This window comes from Trichosurus vulpecula, chromosome 3 (assembly GCF_011100635.1).
Source record: "Trichosurus vulpecula isolate mTriVul1 chromosome 3, mTriVul1.pri, whole genome shotgun sequence".
NCBI classification, from domain to species: domain Eukaryota; kingdom Metazoa; phylum Chordata; class Mammalia; order Diprotodontia; family Phalangeridae; genus Trichosurus; species Trichosurus vulpecula.
In genome coordinates, this window is record NC_050575.1 from 60,885,822 (window position 1) to 60,902,431 (window position 16,610).

Below are 16,610 nucleotides of genomic sequence, written 5' to 3' on the forward strand. Positions count from 1 at the left end.
TCCTACCTGTTTTACATTATCAGCCAGAAAAACAAAATATACACAGCAGAATCCCAACTGAGTGAGAATCAGGAAAAAACCTATGAGATGCCTAGGAAGAAGACAGAAAAACACAGCTGCTTTAAAAACTATCATGTCCATTTAGATTTTCTTATACAAATTTCACCCCCAGGTCTTCCACTAAAGCCCCTGGCCACCATGAAAAGATAATGCCATATTAACCTTCTTCGGGCAGCATTAATAATGAAAATGTTTCAATAAGAAAAGCCCTGCCAAAAGTGCATTTTTAAAAAAGTTGAGACATGATACATTCCTTATAATCAGGTGGCACTTTTTGTACCCCATCCCTCCCTCAACAAATGATCAGCAATGGCAGTATTGTTGTGTTCAGTGTGGTGTCTGTCAGATGGCAATAGCCATGCATTTGCTTGGCTGAAGCCATGCCTGCCAGTTGTCAACTGTTAATAGCTCTAGCTATCAACCCAGGGAAATAAGAGTAAAGATGTGAGAAAGGAAAGCAGTGGCCTAAACCCATGAAGCCAATTAATCACCATGCTTTGCCTGGAAACAGGCTAGGTCTGACCTAACCAGCTTCAAGGAAGACCCTAATGTTGGGCATCTGATAGTGTTACCTTTCCAAGCCTTCTGATGGGGATCATCTCAGAAGGAAGATCATGGAATTCTGGAGGTAGGATGACTATCCCCTAGGAAGCCCTATCTCTACAGCATTTGGCCTTCTTATTGATTCTCTGAGTTTTGACCTCTGAATCCTTTATAGCTTGGGACAAGGAAGAACAAGGACCATGGAGGTCCTTACTAGTGGGACCTACTAGTCTGTGGACAACCAGAAGAGGTTAGGAAGCTGATTGTAGTTAACCAGATTGTGAAGAGTTGGAAGCTTGGAATGGGGAAAGTTACTTCTATCTTAGAGTTTGTGACAGAGGAGAGGAAAAAAAACCTACCATCTCACATGTATCCCAGAATTTGGGAGAACGGATTTTAAAGTGTTCAAAGGAAGGATAGTCAGTATGTCACTGGTTAAAATCCTAAAGAACAAGTTAGCCTAGGAAGGAAGGAAAGTTCTCAAGGGTGAAGTTCTAAGGACACAAAGAGAGACAGCTCCAATGAAGAAGGAAAAGGCAAGCTGCAGAAAATGCTACCCGTGGATGTAACAGGAACTCTCCAACCCACTTTGGAAGACACATAAAGAGGTTGGAAGCAAGGGCACGTAGTGAATCAGTAAGCATTTATTTAGCACTTACTAGATGTTAGGTACTCAGGATACAAAAACAAAGAATGAAATAATCCCTACCTTCAAGGGGCTTACATTCTAACAAGTAACAGGATGAAGATAAAAGCAAAACCTAGTCTTGTAAGAATTATAATGAGTGCTAAAATTCAGAATGAGCTGAGGCTGGTGAGGAAGACTATGGACAACAAAAACTACAAAGTTTTGCTTTTTTTAGGAAGCTATATTGGATCACTGCTCAGGGTGGATGAGACAATGATAAAGAGTGACAGAGAGAAGGCAAAGCTACTCCTGAGAAGGAGAAAGATCTTTGGACTGGGAAGAATAAATATGGTGACATATAGTTGACGCCCAAGATAGGTGATACCCAAGAGAATAACAGCTGCCCTGATGAGTTCAAGTCACCTGACCCAGATGAACTACATCCCCATATAAAGAAGAAAACAAACAAAAAGAGGGCAAATTTGATTCCTGAGCCATTATCAATCATCACTGAAAGGCTGCAGAGAAATGGAATGATACCATTGGCAACTGTTGTCCTGATTTTCAAAGAAGAGGAAGAAAATGGAGTCTCTGTAAATTAGTGGTCAGTAAGACTGACTTGGCATTCTCTCAAAAATCTAGAATGCATTATTTAAGAGAAGGATAGTGAATATCTTGAAAGGAAAACTCTGAGTACAAAGAATTACCATGACTTTATCCAAAACAGGTCATGCTAGTCAAACTTTGTTCCTTTTTTTTTGATAGGAGTAATAAACTGGTACAAAAAAGTAATGTTGTAGAAAGAGTTTTACTTACATTTTAAAATAAAGTCTCTTATATTACTCATGTGTCAAAGATGGAGAGATGAAGGCTAGGCCTTTGGATGGATTATTTAATGGGAAGATGTTGTCGTTAAAAGTTAAATTTCAATTTGGAAAGAAGTCCCCAATGGAGCATAGGTGTTTGACCCTCTGCTGTTTGATGTTTTTAAGTCAATGACTTGGATAAAAGCATAGATGCTTACCAGAGTTTCAGATGATACAAAACTGGTAGGGAGAGCAAACACACTGGATGACAGTCAGGATTTTTAAAAAATTTGAACAGGTTAGCATCTGGGTTGAATCAAATAGGATTAAATTTCAGCTTTCTACTTGGTTGAAAAATAAATCAATCTCACGGTAAAGGATCGGACATGTAGCACATCTCACAAAAAGGCGGAAAATAATATGATATGTGATAAGGCAACATTGAGAGACAAAGCTTCTAGGAATAAAGAAGAAACATTCCTCTGTACTCTGCCCTGGACTATTGCATTCAGTTCTGGGCACCAGAGTACAGTTTTAGCTTTGCCATAGGGCCACGTACCAAGATTAGACAAGTGCTTTGGGTAGACGCGTGCGTCAGAGGCCCAGAGTATAGACCAAAATTTCTTAACTTGGGCTCTATGAATTTTTTTGAAAAATTATTTTGATAATTTTAACTGATTTCCTTTTTTATCCTATGTATTTTATTTTATGTACTTAAAAATATTGTTCTGAGAGGGGTCCATAGACTTCATCAGACTGCCAAAGGGTACAAAATAAAGGATACAAAAAAGGTTAAGAACTCCCAAGCTAGACTTTCAGTTGCCTGGAGATGGGGCAGAAAAGATTACTGAAATTTCCCTTTTATTATAATAAATATGGCCAGTATTTATATAGTACTTGAAGGTCTGTAAAGCTTTTTATACATTACCTCACTTAGTCTTCACAACAACCCTGTAAAATAAGGGCTATCAGTGTTCCTATTTGGCAGGGGTTAAGTGACTTGTCCACACTAGCAAGTGTCTGAGGCAGGATTCAAACTCAAGTCTTTCTGATTCCAAGGGGAGAGCTCAATCCGCTATGCCATCTCCCTAGGTACACACTGAAATATAGGATAATGTATGGAAAGAGATTGGCATGTCTGAAATGTGAAGGAGATTGACACTTGTTTCTACAAAGTGTTCTTGTAGGAAGGATAGCGGTAAGCTGAGGAAGGAAATGGCAAACCACTCCAGTATCTTTGCCAAGAAAACCATAAATGGGGTCACGAAGAGTCAGGCATCAAACCATTAAACAAATCGGTAAGCTGGAAAACATGAGGTCATGGGCACCTAGGATGACCAAGAGCCTTGGGATCACGCTATGTGAAGACCGAAGGGGCTGGGTGTTTAGCCTTCTAAAGAGAAGACATAGGGGAAAAGATGCTCCCTGCTCTTAAGTCTTTGAAGGGACATCATGTGGAAGATGAATTAGATTTATTTTCCTTGGCCACAAAGGGCAGTACTAGGAGTAAACACAGGAAATTTCAGGGGGATAAATGTTGGTATGATGTAAAGAACAAGTTTCCTCATAATTAGAGCGATCCAAAGAGGAACAGGCTGCCTGGGAAGGTACAGCCTGGCTGCAGATGTCTCTCTAAAAAATCTTTATTCCAAGCTCCCATGATGCCCTGTTTGAGTAGGTACCCAAGAAGCAAAAATTCAACAGTTATTTCCACGGAGCTGAAAGTCTTTAGAAGGCAGCCAGGTGGCACAGTGAGTAGAGTGCTTGGCCTGGATTCAGAAAGACCTGAATTCAAATTTGACCTCAGACAACGACTAGCTACGTGACCCTGGGCAAGTCACTAAAAAAATTGTTGTCTCTATTTACCCATCTGTAAAATGGAGATAATATAGCTCCTACCTCCCAGAGTTGTTGTGAAGATTAAATGAGATTAAATGAGTAATTATAAAATGCTTAGCACAGTGCCTAGCACCTAGTAAGCTCTATATAAATGTTAGCTATTATTATTATTATTATTATTATTATTATTATTATTATTATTATTATCATTAGAGAACAAGGGCAGAGACCGGGCAAATTTAGTTTCCTAGGAACCATATGTAATTGACATAAAAAATTTTCATAAATCTAACATTAAATTTATAAGTTAAATGACAAGAATAATATGCAGTTAAAGACATGGTCCCTGCCCTCAGGGAGCTTATAATCTAGGAGCTAGAAAACTCCCATACAATTCTTTGGGTTACCAGTGTTTTCTCCCATCAGGTAAAGAGGTTTCATAAAGAGCTCACTGGAACCCCAAGGTATTTTATCCCCTTCCAGGCCAGGGGACTCTGCCTGCTGTTACCTTCCCCACAGCGCATGACTCTGGAGCCAAGAGTTGGGGCTGGTCTTTAGCCCATACATCACTGCGTCACCGTAGTCCAAAAAGGGCTTCTGAAACCTGAAGAGAAAGGATAAGACCAGACATTAGTTGTCAGCTAACATTTCTGTAGCACAATAGAGTTTACAAAGTCCTTGCCTCATAACAAGCCTGAAGTAGATTGTGGAAGTACAATTGGCCCCACTTTACAGATTATCTCTGAGCCTCAGTTTCTCGAAGGAACTTAGTCCTGGGTCATAGAGTTAAAACCACAATAGTCAAAATATGTTACCTTCCAATAGTCACACCCCTATGATGTGACTATTATTGAATTAAGAGGGCTTTGAAATAATTTGTGACTATGCAGGCAGCTAGATAGGCAAGCAGCTAGGTGGCACAGTGGATAGAGCACTAGGTCTGGAGTCTGGAAGACCTGAGCTCATATCTGACCTCAGATACATTGGCTGTGTGACCCTGGAGAAGTTGTTTAACCCTGTTGGCCTCAGTTTCCTCATCTTGTAAAATGAGCTGGAGAAGGAAATGGCAAACCACTCCAGGATCTTTGCCAAAGAAAACCTCAAAGGAGGTCAGAAAGAGTTGGATATAACTGAAATGACTGAACAACAAAAATATATGCATGTGACTGTAATATGAATAAGGGGGTTTTGAAAGAAAAAGTAAAATCTGTAGCTATACACTTTAAGGTATCATCAATTATAGGCCATATTCAGTTTGATACAAACTCAATTTGTGGAAATAGTGTGGCCTAGGTTCAAACCACTAAGGGTGATGGCAGTCCAAAACCCAAACTCAAATCTTCTGACCCCAGATTCAATGCTCTTTCCACTAAACGACCTGCCTCTGTAAAATGGAGCAAAAAATACTTGTATTCTATACTTTGGGCTTGTTGTGAGGCAAGGACTTAGTAACTTAATGTGCTGCAGAAACCAGGAATGAGAGAACAGGAAAGACCTTTTCTATGTTCAATTAAACAACTGAAAAAACATGTATTAAATACCTATTGTGTGTATCTTTGTTACCTAGGAAGTATAAAAAAGGATCTCTCATTTCAAGGGGTTTACAATCCTACCAGTACAGCAGGGCATGACACGTACTCCAGCAAGTATCATACAAGGCAGACTATGATAAGGGCAAAGTCAAAATCCAGTCAAAATGTTTTAGGAAAACCTGAGAACATAATTACTTTCAGTTAATCGTAGTTAGCTAAATGGCACAGTGAATGGAGCCCTACACTTGGAGTCAGGAAGACCTGAATTCAAATCCTGCTCTTAGATGCTTACTTCCTATGTGACCCTGGGCAACTCCCTAAACCTCTCACCAACTCAATTTGCTCATTTATAAAATATGAAGAATAATAATATCTCCCTGCCCAGGGATTGTTGTGATCATCAAACGAGATGGTTTTCGTAGAGCACTTTGTGAACCTTAAAGTACCATATATAAATGCTAGCTAGCTAAGTGGATATGGGGACAGGAAAGGAAGATACGCAAGTGTTCCCATTGCAAGATAAGCAGAGGTGGTATGTACAGGTGGCGCTGGAAGAACTATGAGAGTTTAATAGGAATTGCCAAGCACCGGTCCGTTTCCCATGTGTCGCCTCCATAGAGTGAGGTATCCCGAGGTGCCTTAGATGAACTTTCTTTCCCTGACTCCTGAAGATTCCAGATTATTGGAGAAGCTAGGGACCAGACTAGTTCCAGAGTAGGATCAATGAAGTGAATTATAATTCATTAAAAAAAACAAACAAACTGGATTTGTGAAAGGGACACTGAGACTGTTTATATGGTCATATGGAATTCCCAAGATCGTGCTCCTCCTCCCATACTCATCCCTTTAGCAAATTGGAAAATATAAGAGTTAAAGAGATGCAGCTAGACAGACTAGCGGATAGGGTGCTGGGCTTGGAGTGAAGTCCAAATTCTGCCTCAGGCACTGACTCGATGTGCAATTCTGGATAAGTCATTTAGCCTCTCTGAGCCTCAGTTTCCTCATCTGTAAAGTGGTCCCAGGGCTGTTTTGAGGACCAAATGAGATAATACTTATAAAAGTGCGTTGCAAACCGAAAACCTTAAAGTCGTATGTAAATGCTAGCTAGTATTATTATCATTATCATTACGATTAGCTATGTAAGCTCCTTGCAAGAAAGGACTGCATCATTCTTTGTACTTGTATGCTAAGTGCCTGGTACAGAGTAAGCATTTAATCAATACTTGCCAACTGATTTTGACTGAGCAGGGTAGGGCAGTTAGGGCCGGGTGGAAGGGATGAGTTGATGAAGTTGGGTGGAGGATGGGGAATTTAACAGCAGTGACAGGGGGAGGAGACTGAAGTAAAGGATATATTCTACAGGCAATAGGGAGCCCCTGGAGGTGAATTAAGAGTGTAGTTTACTTACTGGTTAGATCTTCAATTAGGGAAAAATAGCCACATGGGAGGGATGCTACGGGTGTTGAAAGGGCAAAAATTGGCAATAGATGGGTTATATGAGATATCAAGGATGACATTGGGAGACTAGAAGAATGATGGTGCTTTCAAAAATTCAGGAAGTTTGGAAAAGAGGTAAGTTTGAGGGAAAAGGTTGTAAGTTCCCTTTTGTACATGCTGAATTGGAGATATCTCTGGGACATTCAGTTTGATCTGGGAGTGACCTGAATGGAAATGATTATTGTATATATAGAAAGAAGAAAAGAGGGCCTGGACAGAGTTATGGAGAAAACTTACAGTTAGTGGCTCTGATATGATCTAGCAAGGGAGACTGAGCAGTGGCCAGTCAGGTAGGAAGAGAACCCATCAGGACCAATATGAGGAAATCCCAGAGAAGAGAAAGGACAGTTAACAACTTCGTTGACAACTGTGTCAAATACAGCAATGAAGTCAAGTAAGATGAGAATTGAGAAAAGACCATTAGATGTGGCAATTAAGACTTGATTATCGGTAACTTTGGAGATAGAATTTTCATTTGAGTGATGAAGTTACAAGGATTTTGGGTGGAAGGAGAGGAAGCAGAGGTAGCAGAAGTGGAGGAAGAGGAGTGAGGGTAGAAGACTTTTTCTAGGAGCTTGGCAGTGAGAGGGAGGAACCTCAAAAATGCTGATGAATGATGGTGGCAGAGAGGTATTCTGGAGCTGACAATGGGGAGCCAGGAGCATTCCAACGCTCTTTCCCGGACCACTGTATTGGAAGGTGTGAGGGAAGGTACAGCTGATGCTAGAGAGGGCTGCTAGAGATGCAGTATCATCTGGAGAAAGCTAGGTCTCAACGAAGGCTAGGGGATAGATGGAACATGAGAAAAAGATGTCCAGGATGAAGCTGTTTGTTTGTTATGAAATGAGAATTCCAGAGGGTACAATGGAAGAGGTGGGCAGAGCTGTATTGGGATGTGGGTGGGATTTGGAGATAGCTTGTCCCTAGTGGGGCTAGTAGTTAAGAAATATGGTTGGTGGGAGGTCACTAACTATCAGAGTAGTAGTGAATGAAAGATAAATAATAATGCTCACTATAATGAGGTGTTATTGTCAGACAAAAGTCAGTTGTGTAGGGCAACTGCTTTGGAACCTCTGGGCAGGATCCTTATAGAGAAAAATTGCCAAAATATGGCGTGGTTCCTTTAGTAGACTCATGGAATATAGTAGCTGAAAGGCTCCTTGAATATTCTATTTATTCCAACCCCTCACTTTAGAAGTAAGAAATAGGCCCAAAGAGAACAAGCAATTTACTAAAGGTCACAGAGCCAGATAGTGGTAGTTCTGGGATTAGAACTCCGGTCTCTTGGTTCCTGGGCCAGGATTCTTTCAATTATACCATGCTCCTTCAGGGATACTAAACTCTAAGCTGAGCAGATCACTAGTCTGGCACAATCCCAACAATAGCTGACAAATGTCCATGCTCTTAAGGTTTGAAAAATACCAACCCTACTAGATAGGTACTATAACCTTTTTTCAGATGAAAAAAATAGAGACATAACTACTAAGTATCAGAAGCAGAATTCAAACCTATGTCTTCTTAGGTGTATGTTATTCACTTCTAAAGGGAAAGGTAAGAGTGAGTAGAAGGGAGCTGGGGACAGTTTCACGAGGGTAGGACATTTGGTGACTAGGCAGGGATCTAGTTTTGTGTTTTCTGTGTTTTAGAAAGTTCTTGAAGTAGGAGTGGCTCAACAACTTTTGTTCTATTTCAGAAATAGTAATGAGAAAGTTTCATTTAAGCTCTGAAAAAAATCATACATATGTCACAATTAGGACCAGATAGACAAATGAAACATGGTCACATCAATACACACAGGGAACATAGACCTAAGTACAGAACCTTTCTTTCATTCAAGAACAGGGAGAACTTACCTGTGGCCCAAGTGGTGAGCACACTTCACCAGGATGCCCATACAGTGCACAGCCACAATGCCCATGACCAACAGACTGAGAGGACCCATCTTTAGAGAAGGTTTTGTTGTGGGAAGGGGAGAGAAAAGGAGACATAGTTATTAAAACCATAAGAGGCAGGGATGGCTGAACAAAGACAACATTGTTACAGTTTATCCTTACGAAACGACTATCTGGGCGATCCAATGAAGGGGGACATGGTGAGATTGAAGAGGAAATTGCATGAAATGGACACTGGTATAAACTCCAGTAAGTTCCCAAGTCTTGAGAAAAAAAAAGTAATATGTTCATAACATAACAGCGGTGTAGTAAAGATAGACTTGGACTGGAAGAGACCAGATTCTAGCTCAAATACTTCTAACTCACTGTGTGATCTTCCCTTTTCCAGGCCTTAACTCCATCCGGCTAAAAAATAATGGGGGAGGCGAGGAGAAAGTCTAGATAATCATCATCTCTAAGGGTTTTTTTCAGTCCTGACATTTTACGATTCTAAATATAACCTGTGATTTTTTTAAAACTTAGTTTAATAAAGATTTAGTGGTCTGTTTACTTTCCAAGGCACTCTCAGTGTCCAGAAGGGTCTTGCCTTTTGGAAGTTCAATTAAAGAATAAACTTTCCCATTTTCATTATTGTAAATGACTGAATGAATGAACAAATGAAAGTGATACCAACCCAACTAATTCTTTCCTAGAGCGCTGGGGTATTCCTCCCTCCCACAGCACAGACACCTCTTACCAAGAGCCCTGCATTCTTCACTGCCAGGGGTAGTCCCAAGAGACCTGTGCCAATATTCCCTTTCAGCAGGTGAATAAAAGTTTGGATCCATCTGCAGAGAAGTAGACAAGGGAGGGTCAGTGTGGAGGGAAGGGTGCTCCATGCTCAGCTACCTGGCTGTAGTTCCAGCACTCAGTTGGACAAAGCAACAGAACTGGTTTAGGTGGTACCTACTGGTGCAGTCTGTGAGCTCCATTGTCCTCTCCTGTAATATCTGGAACTGATGCCAATTACCACATTGACTATACTAGAGCTCTGTTCCAGCAACTAGAGCACTGTCAGCCAAAGCCCGGTGGATGGAACATCCTATTGCATTCCAACTGACAATTCATGTGGAGACACCTTGAAAGGGGAGAGTCATTCAGGATAAAGGTCCTGGGGGGAATCACCTGACCATGAAATTGCTCTCAGGTGAATATCCTAGTATATCAATTCCCTAGGAAGTTGAAGAGGACAAAAACATGTACCCGAGTGACTGTAGGTCAGACTGCTTGACCTGCTGTGTTGACTGAATGCAAAACAAACATAGGGAAATATAGTATAGTCTTCATATTCTATACCACTCACTCCCAGGACTGCAGATATTTTAGAACAAGACATTTTTTCCTGCCCATTCTGCACCCATAAAAATTAATCTTTCTAATGCAAAACCGATCTTAATCTCTTGCTCAAACTTTTCAATAGCATAGCATCGCCTAAGGATAAAGCCAAAATGCAGTAGTCTGAAATCCTAGGCCCTTGACATATGGTACCATGTGACCTCTTCATCTTTCATATCATGCCACATACACATGTACACACATACCTCTAATACCCTTCAAATTCAAGCTAAATTAAAGAACTCAGTTTCCTCCAAATGAATCCTGTGCTTTGCTGTCTCTGTTTCCAGAGTTCTTCATCCCTGGAATGACTTTATCTTATTTCCCGGTCTATCCCATCAAGGTCCAATTCAAAAGCTGTTCGGTCTATGAAGCCTTCTCTGATTAGTCTTCCCTCTCCACTGGAGTGGAACTGGAATTGATTTCTCCCTTCTTTGACACATCATTGCACTTAGGTGCATGACAGGAGCAGCCCACGTTTTATTCTTCATCATAGTTATTTGTGTGGGAGCAGAACACGTTTTATTCTTCATCATAGTTTGTGTGTGTGTGTGTGTGTGTGTGTGTGTGTGTGTGTGTGTGTGTGTATCTCACCTGGTACAAGCTCCTTGAGGATAAAGACTGTGTATAAATGAATTAGTGCATGCTGTATGTATGGAACAGTGAAAAAGAATACAAGAGAACAACAAACAAAAGATTACTGGAGTAAGAAGACATGAATTTGCATCCTGGTTCTGCCTGGTCCTGTGTACCTTAGGCAAATCACTTCATTCTTATAAGCCTCAGTTTCCTCCCAGGTAAAAAGGAAGATACTATTTGTACCTCTTACCTCACAGTTGTTATGAGGCTCAAATGAGATAGGGCCCATGGTGCTCTTTACAAACCTTAAAAACACTCTCCATTATTATCAATAAAAGAAATCTCTAATAGTGTTGAAAGGGTTGTGAGAAAAGCAGCACTCTTTCTAGAATGTGGGAGATACAGTCACTGAGGCAAGAGAGGAGCAGAGTTCCAGAGTCCTAGGGTTGGCAGGTCATGCAATACATTTTCAGCTTTTGAGATCAATGGACCTAACAGTCAGCCTACAGAAATGACCCCCTATGGGGAGGGAAGCAGGAGAGCCCAGTATTTGTAAACAGCCAAGAAAAGGGCCTAGAGCCTCAGTTCTTGAGCCTTTCCAAACAGAGTGGGTGATTGAGAAATAACAGTGACAGGTACAACTTAACGGCTGCTTTCGGCCTTAAGGCTTCCCATAGCTCTCTACAGATAGTGAAAAAATCAAGATCCAGTCTCCTGCCCAAGAGTGATCCCAGTGCTTCTGAGTGGAGAGATTTCTATCGAGCTTCACTCCAACTCAGGTGTAGTAGGTTGAAATGTCAGACCAGCAGGAGCCCTGAGAACATACTGTAGGACAAAAGAATTCAGCTGGCCCTTAGAACAAGGAATATCAGAGCTGAAAGGAACCTTAAAGGTCGTCTGGTCCGATTGCTTCATTTTACAGATGAGAAAACTGAGGGCCAGGTGTTTACGTGAAATATCTATGGCTGGGCAGCTAGGTGGCGCAGTGAGTAGAGCACTAGCCCTGGGGTCAGGAGGACCTGAGTTCAAATGTGACCTCAGACACTTGACATACTAGCTGTGTGACCTTGGACAAGTCATTTAACCTCAGTTGCTCTGCCTTCATCCCTCAAAAAAAATTTAAAAATATCTATAGTCACCTAGGTAGTAAGAAGGAGAACAAGCATTCGAATTTTGAACCTTTGACTTGACATTCAATGTTCTTTGCTCTATTAACCATTATACTGTCCTCCAAAGTCCCAGAGAGAGGAAGTGATTTGTTGAAAGTTACTGGAGTTTTGTTCCCTGAGTGCACACACACATATACATGGCAAGAGAGAAGGCTGAAGATTGGTAGTGTTCCTGGAAAACCCATAATAGGTGCTAAGGACAAATTGAACCTAAAACAAAATTTCAACAAGAGTACCCTTACCCTTTGTTAGCAGAAAAATAATCTCGAGCATGTCCCTGCTCCTTTGCCTCTGTCCACTTGGGTAGAGTTAACTGAAGTGGGCTTCAGTTCATATGTAAAAATAGTATTTCTGAAGACATGGTAGAGAACTCTGACCATGGGCTAAGTGATTCCCTTTATCTGAGCAACCCAGACCCTCTCTTTATACATCTAAATCCTCGAATGGCTGAGGAGCAATTATTCAGGAGAGCAATAAACAAAGCAGATGCCCTTTATTTCCATAGGCAGAAATATCCATATAGCCCCTACATTACCAAATGCTGGAGATAGGTTTCTTTTGCAACTAAGGAAGGGTAAACGGTTCACTTTTGAAATATTTACTTAAGAGCCTGGGAGCTCAAAATGAGCTAACACGTTTCTCTTGGGAATACTTAAACACTCATTCCCCCACTCTCCAGCAACAATTAGAAAAAACCTTGGACTAGCAATTGGGAAACCTAGGGTCTAATCTGGGATGGATCTCTCACTTCCTGTGTGATCTCCGTAAATTTCTTTCTCCTCTCCAGCTTTGTGAATGGAAGAGATGGGCTGGAATAGATGATCTCTGTGGTTCATTCCAGAGCTATCAATCTATGATTCTAGGTCACCCTTACATACTGCACACTAGCAGCCAAGTGTCAGTTTGCACTATCTGGGAAATACTTCTCTAGGACAGGGAGCTAAATTAGATCTCAAGTCAGGGCTTGGGGAATGTGCCCTCTGTTCTTGAAATTGCCAGAGCCCCAGGGGCTTTCCCTGCAGGTTACCGGCATATGCAGATGTTGAAGGAACAAACTTCTATCTTTTGGGCATCAGTTCAAACTGACTAGATACAAAGAGAACCCAGATGGATAATCCCTGGATAAGAAACAAAAAACATTTCCCCAAGGAAAACCCTATCCTTCTGCTTGTGATAGATCCAAGACAGTGTCTGAAGGGAAGAGAGGGAGCCAGACTCCAGTGACCCAGTAGCTTCTGAGAGGAATCCTGTTCACTGACATTTGGTGGAGTCTCTATAATTTCTATCTGGTGAGAAGGGGGTTGGGAAGTCAGGCCTCACTGTCATCATCTGCAAAATTGTAATTATAATAATATTTATTCTCCCTTCTTTATGGGGTTATTTGAGCTATTAGTATTAATGCCAGAAGTCCCCGGACTCGCCCTGAGGCTCTCATGGTCCTAAATTCAGACACCATTTTTCTCTAGATCAAGAATTTAACCTGGGGTCTATGAACTCATTTTAAAAGTCAAGTCAAAAAGAATCCATTAAGCACCTACTATGTGCCAGGGACTGTACTAAATGCTGGGGATACAAAGAAAAGCAAAAAATAAAAATGGTTCCTGTTCTCAAGGAACTCACAGTCTAACAGGAGAAAGATAACAGAATTACAAACAAGATACATGCAGCATAAATTGGAGATACTCTCACAGAAGGGGCAATAAGATGAAGGGGGTATGGGAAAGTCTTCTTATAGAATAGAGAACTTTAAGACTTGAAGAAAGTCAGGAAAGCTATGCACTTTATTTTATGCATTCAAAAACATTATTGTGAGAAGGGGTCCATGGGATGCCAAAGGGGTCTATAACACAAAAAAGGTTAAGGACCCCTGGCCCAGGTGCTTTCTTAGAGCAGCCTCTGTTTTTGCTCTGCACTCAGAACCTTTTAGGGACAGCAAGACCAAGTCTACACAGCAGACTGGATTCTCAGTGGCAAGGAATTCTGATCTTAGCTTTGCAACCAACTTAATCTTCCCACACCTCAATTTCTCCATTTGTCAAATGGAGAATGAGATACACCTACCTCTCCATACCATCTACAAAGAACCAAAGGACAACCCAGAGCATTGCAAACACAAGATGGAACAGTAACCAAGCCAAAAATGAGAAAGACAGAACTAGGTACTTACGTTATCCCCTTGACCTTCTGGTAAGAGCTTGGGTCAGAGCCATTGCTTCCCAATTCAGGGGTGCTCCCCTCCCTTGAGCCGAGGTTGTTACATTCTTTGTTCTGGAGCTTCCAGGTGTTGTCTGGTGGGTTGACTGGATTTGAAGTGAAGGTCACAGTAGCATTGGTCTTGAGCTCCACGTTCCAAATGGGATCCTTCTTTGAAGTAGCCATGGCTGCAGACTCCAAAAGTAACTCTAAAAGTATTGATAAAGTATGGGAAAGGTATGGAGGCGAACAGGTGCTTAGTGCAGATGGACAATCAAAGCTCCACTGACAGTGCCTTCACAGGCTGTCTTCAGGAGCTTAAATAAAGCCCCGCCCAACTCTCCTGGGCGAACACCTACTCACCTTCCCTGAAGGGACCCAATGGAAGTGCCTTTTGGTTTCACTCTCCCAGGGCCCTGAAGAGAAGAAACCAGAGGTCCCTAAACTAAAGTCCCTCTGTCCCCATGTCCAGCTTCTCTACCCCACATCCACATCCCACTGTGATTTTGGGGAGGCCAAACCTACAGTGTACTTCTCTTGAAACAATCAACAGGTATCTATTGACTACCTACTATGTGCTGTACACTGTTCTAGGGGACAGAGATATAAATAGAGCAACATATACATATGTATATAGGCATATACAAAATGGATACAAAGTAATTGGGAGAGGCTGGCCTCAGACACTATGTGACCCTGGGCCAGTCACTTAACCCTGTGTGCCTTGTTTTCCTCATCTGTAAAATGAGCTGGAGGAGGAAATGGCAAACCACTTCAGCATCTTTGACAAGAAAACTCCAAATGGGGTCAGAAAGAGTCAGAAATGGCTGAAAAACGACTGAACAGCAAAAATTGTTGGAGTACCAGTGGGTAAAAGGATTAGGAAAGATTTCATGTAGAAGATGATACCTGAAAGAAACGGGATTCCGAGAGCACCCAAAGGTCTTCTTCAAGAGGCCCTTCCTGACTCCCTCAGTTGGTGTCCCCACCCCCACCAATCACTTTGCGTCTATTCCACAGACACCCTATATTGACATATCTCTGGACATGTTCCCTACCTTCCAGGAGAAGGTAAGGTTCTTAAAGGCAGAAATTCCTTCCCTTTTTTTTATCTTCAGCTCCTTCTTTTGAGTCTGATACTAGGAAGGTGCTTAAAAAATGCTAATGCATTGAATGGTACCCCCAAGGCCTGGGTTTGAGTCCAGATTCACTAAATAATCTTTGAGGAGTTATTTGTACCTATGGGACATCAGATTAGGCCATAAGAGAGCAGTGGGATACTAGAATTAAAAGTAGATCTCGATGGGACAAGGGAAGAGCTCCTTCAGTCTCTTCATGGGAATCCTGTTTTCTTTCCCATTCATCTGATCCACATTATACAAGAGTCTCCTTCTTCCAGGTAATTCTTAGGCCAGATCCCACCCACTTGCTTCCCTAAAGTCAAAATGCCAAAACGATCACAAAGAGCTTTATGCCAGTAATGAGGAAGGACTGTCATTCCTGCTTCTTACTTCTGCGCCATAAAGAGACACAAACGAATCCTAGTACTGGAAAGGAATATCACATTTAGAACTAGCATAGTCCTTCAAGATAATTTAATCCAACCCTTCATTTTACAGATGAGGAAGTGAGGCCAAGAAAAATTCAGTGACTTGGCTAAATTTACACAGGTAGTAAGTAGCAGATTTGGGGCTGTGAGGTTAGTGTTCTGACTCCAAATTCAACGTTCATTCTGTTCTACCATGCTGTCTCCAAACACAACATGGAATGTCAGAACTGCAATGGACCAGAGAGATCGAGTCCAATAACCTCATTTTACAAATAGGGAGACTGAGGCCCAGAGAAATGTTGTGGTAGAGTAGAAAAGAATGTTGAATTTTAAATCAGAGGACCTGGATTCAGCTCCAGTCTTTTGTACTGGGGCTCATTTTGTACTTTTGTACAAATAAGGAAATAATCCTTATTTGCCCTTAAGTGGACAAATCTCTTGACCTCATTGGACTTCAATCTGTAAAATGAAGGAGTTATAGAGATAATATCTAAGGTCCTTTCTAGCTCTTCAGCTTATGTTCCTATGAAGTGATTTACTCAAGATCATGCAGCTCCTTATTGAAAAAACTGGGATTAGAAGCCCAATTTTAAAATTCTCAATCGGTCTACAACAGGATCTAGAGGAGTGAGGGTAGGAGGAAGATACAAGAATCCATATTTCTCCCACCTACAGGAAGAAGGGATCTCTAAATAATACAGACACACAAAAAGCATTCACCAAGGTGGAGACATTGCTTGTTCGGTCTAACAAAAACCTATATCTGAGGTACAAGGACTATTGTTATCATGCAGGTTCCCTTTAGCAAATATTTGCATGTTCTCAAGGCAGTTCAGGGGAACAGTTACTATCTGGTGTGTATTCCAGCAGTGGTGAGGAAACAGGGCCAGACTCAGACAGGAAGGGACCCTCAGAGGTACCAGGATACAGTGGAAGAAGCATTAAATTG

The 16,610-nt window shown here is 41.4% G+C and overlaps 1 protein-coding gene across 1 annotated transcript in view; it reads right to left on the reverse strand.

The window, feature by feature from the left end:
- Positions 1-14,298, reverse strand: part of LOC118843607 (proton-coupled amino acid transporter 1-like) — a 30,818-nt gene extending 16,520 nt beyond the window's left edge. Inside the window, exons 1-5 of the mRNA XM_036751315.1 lie at positions 14,087-14,298; positions 9,534-9,624; positions 8,759-8,847; positions 4,385-4,480; positions 7-91 (exon numbers count right to left, since the gene is read on the reverse strand). Coding sequence (XP_036607210.1) covers positions 7-91; positions 4,385-4,480; positions 8,759-8,847; positions 9,534-9,624; positions 14,087-14,298 — 573 coding nt within the window. The remainder of the gene's footprint in view (positions 1-6; positions 92-4,384; positions 4,481-8,758; positions 8,848-9,533; positions 9,625-14,086) is intronic.
- Positions 14,299-16,610: the final 2,312 nt, after the last annotated feature.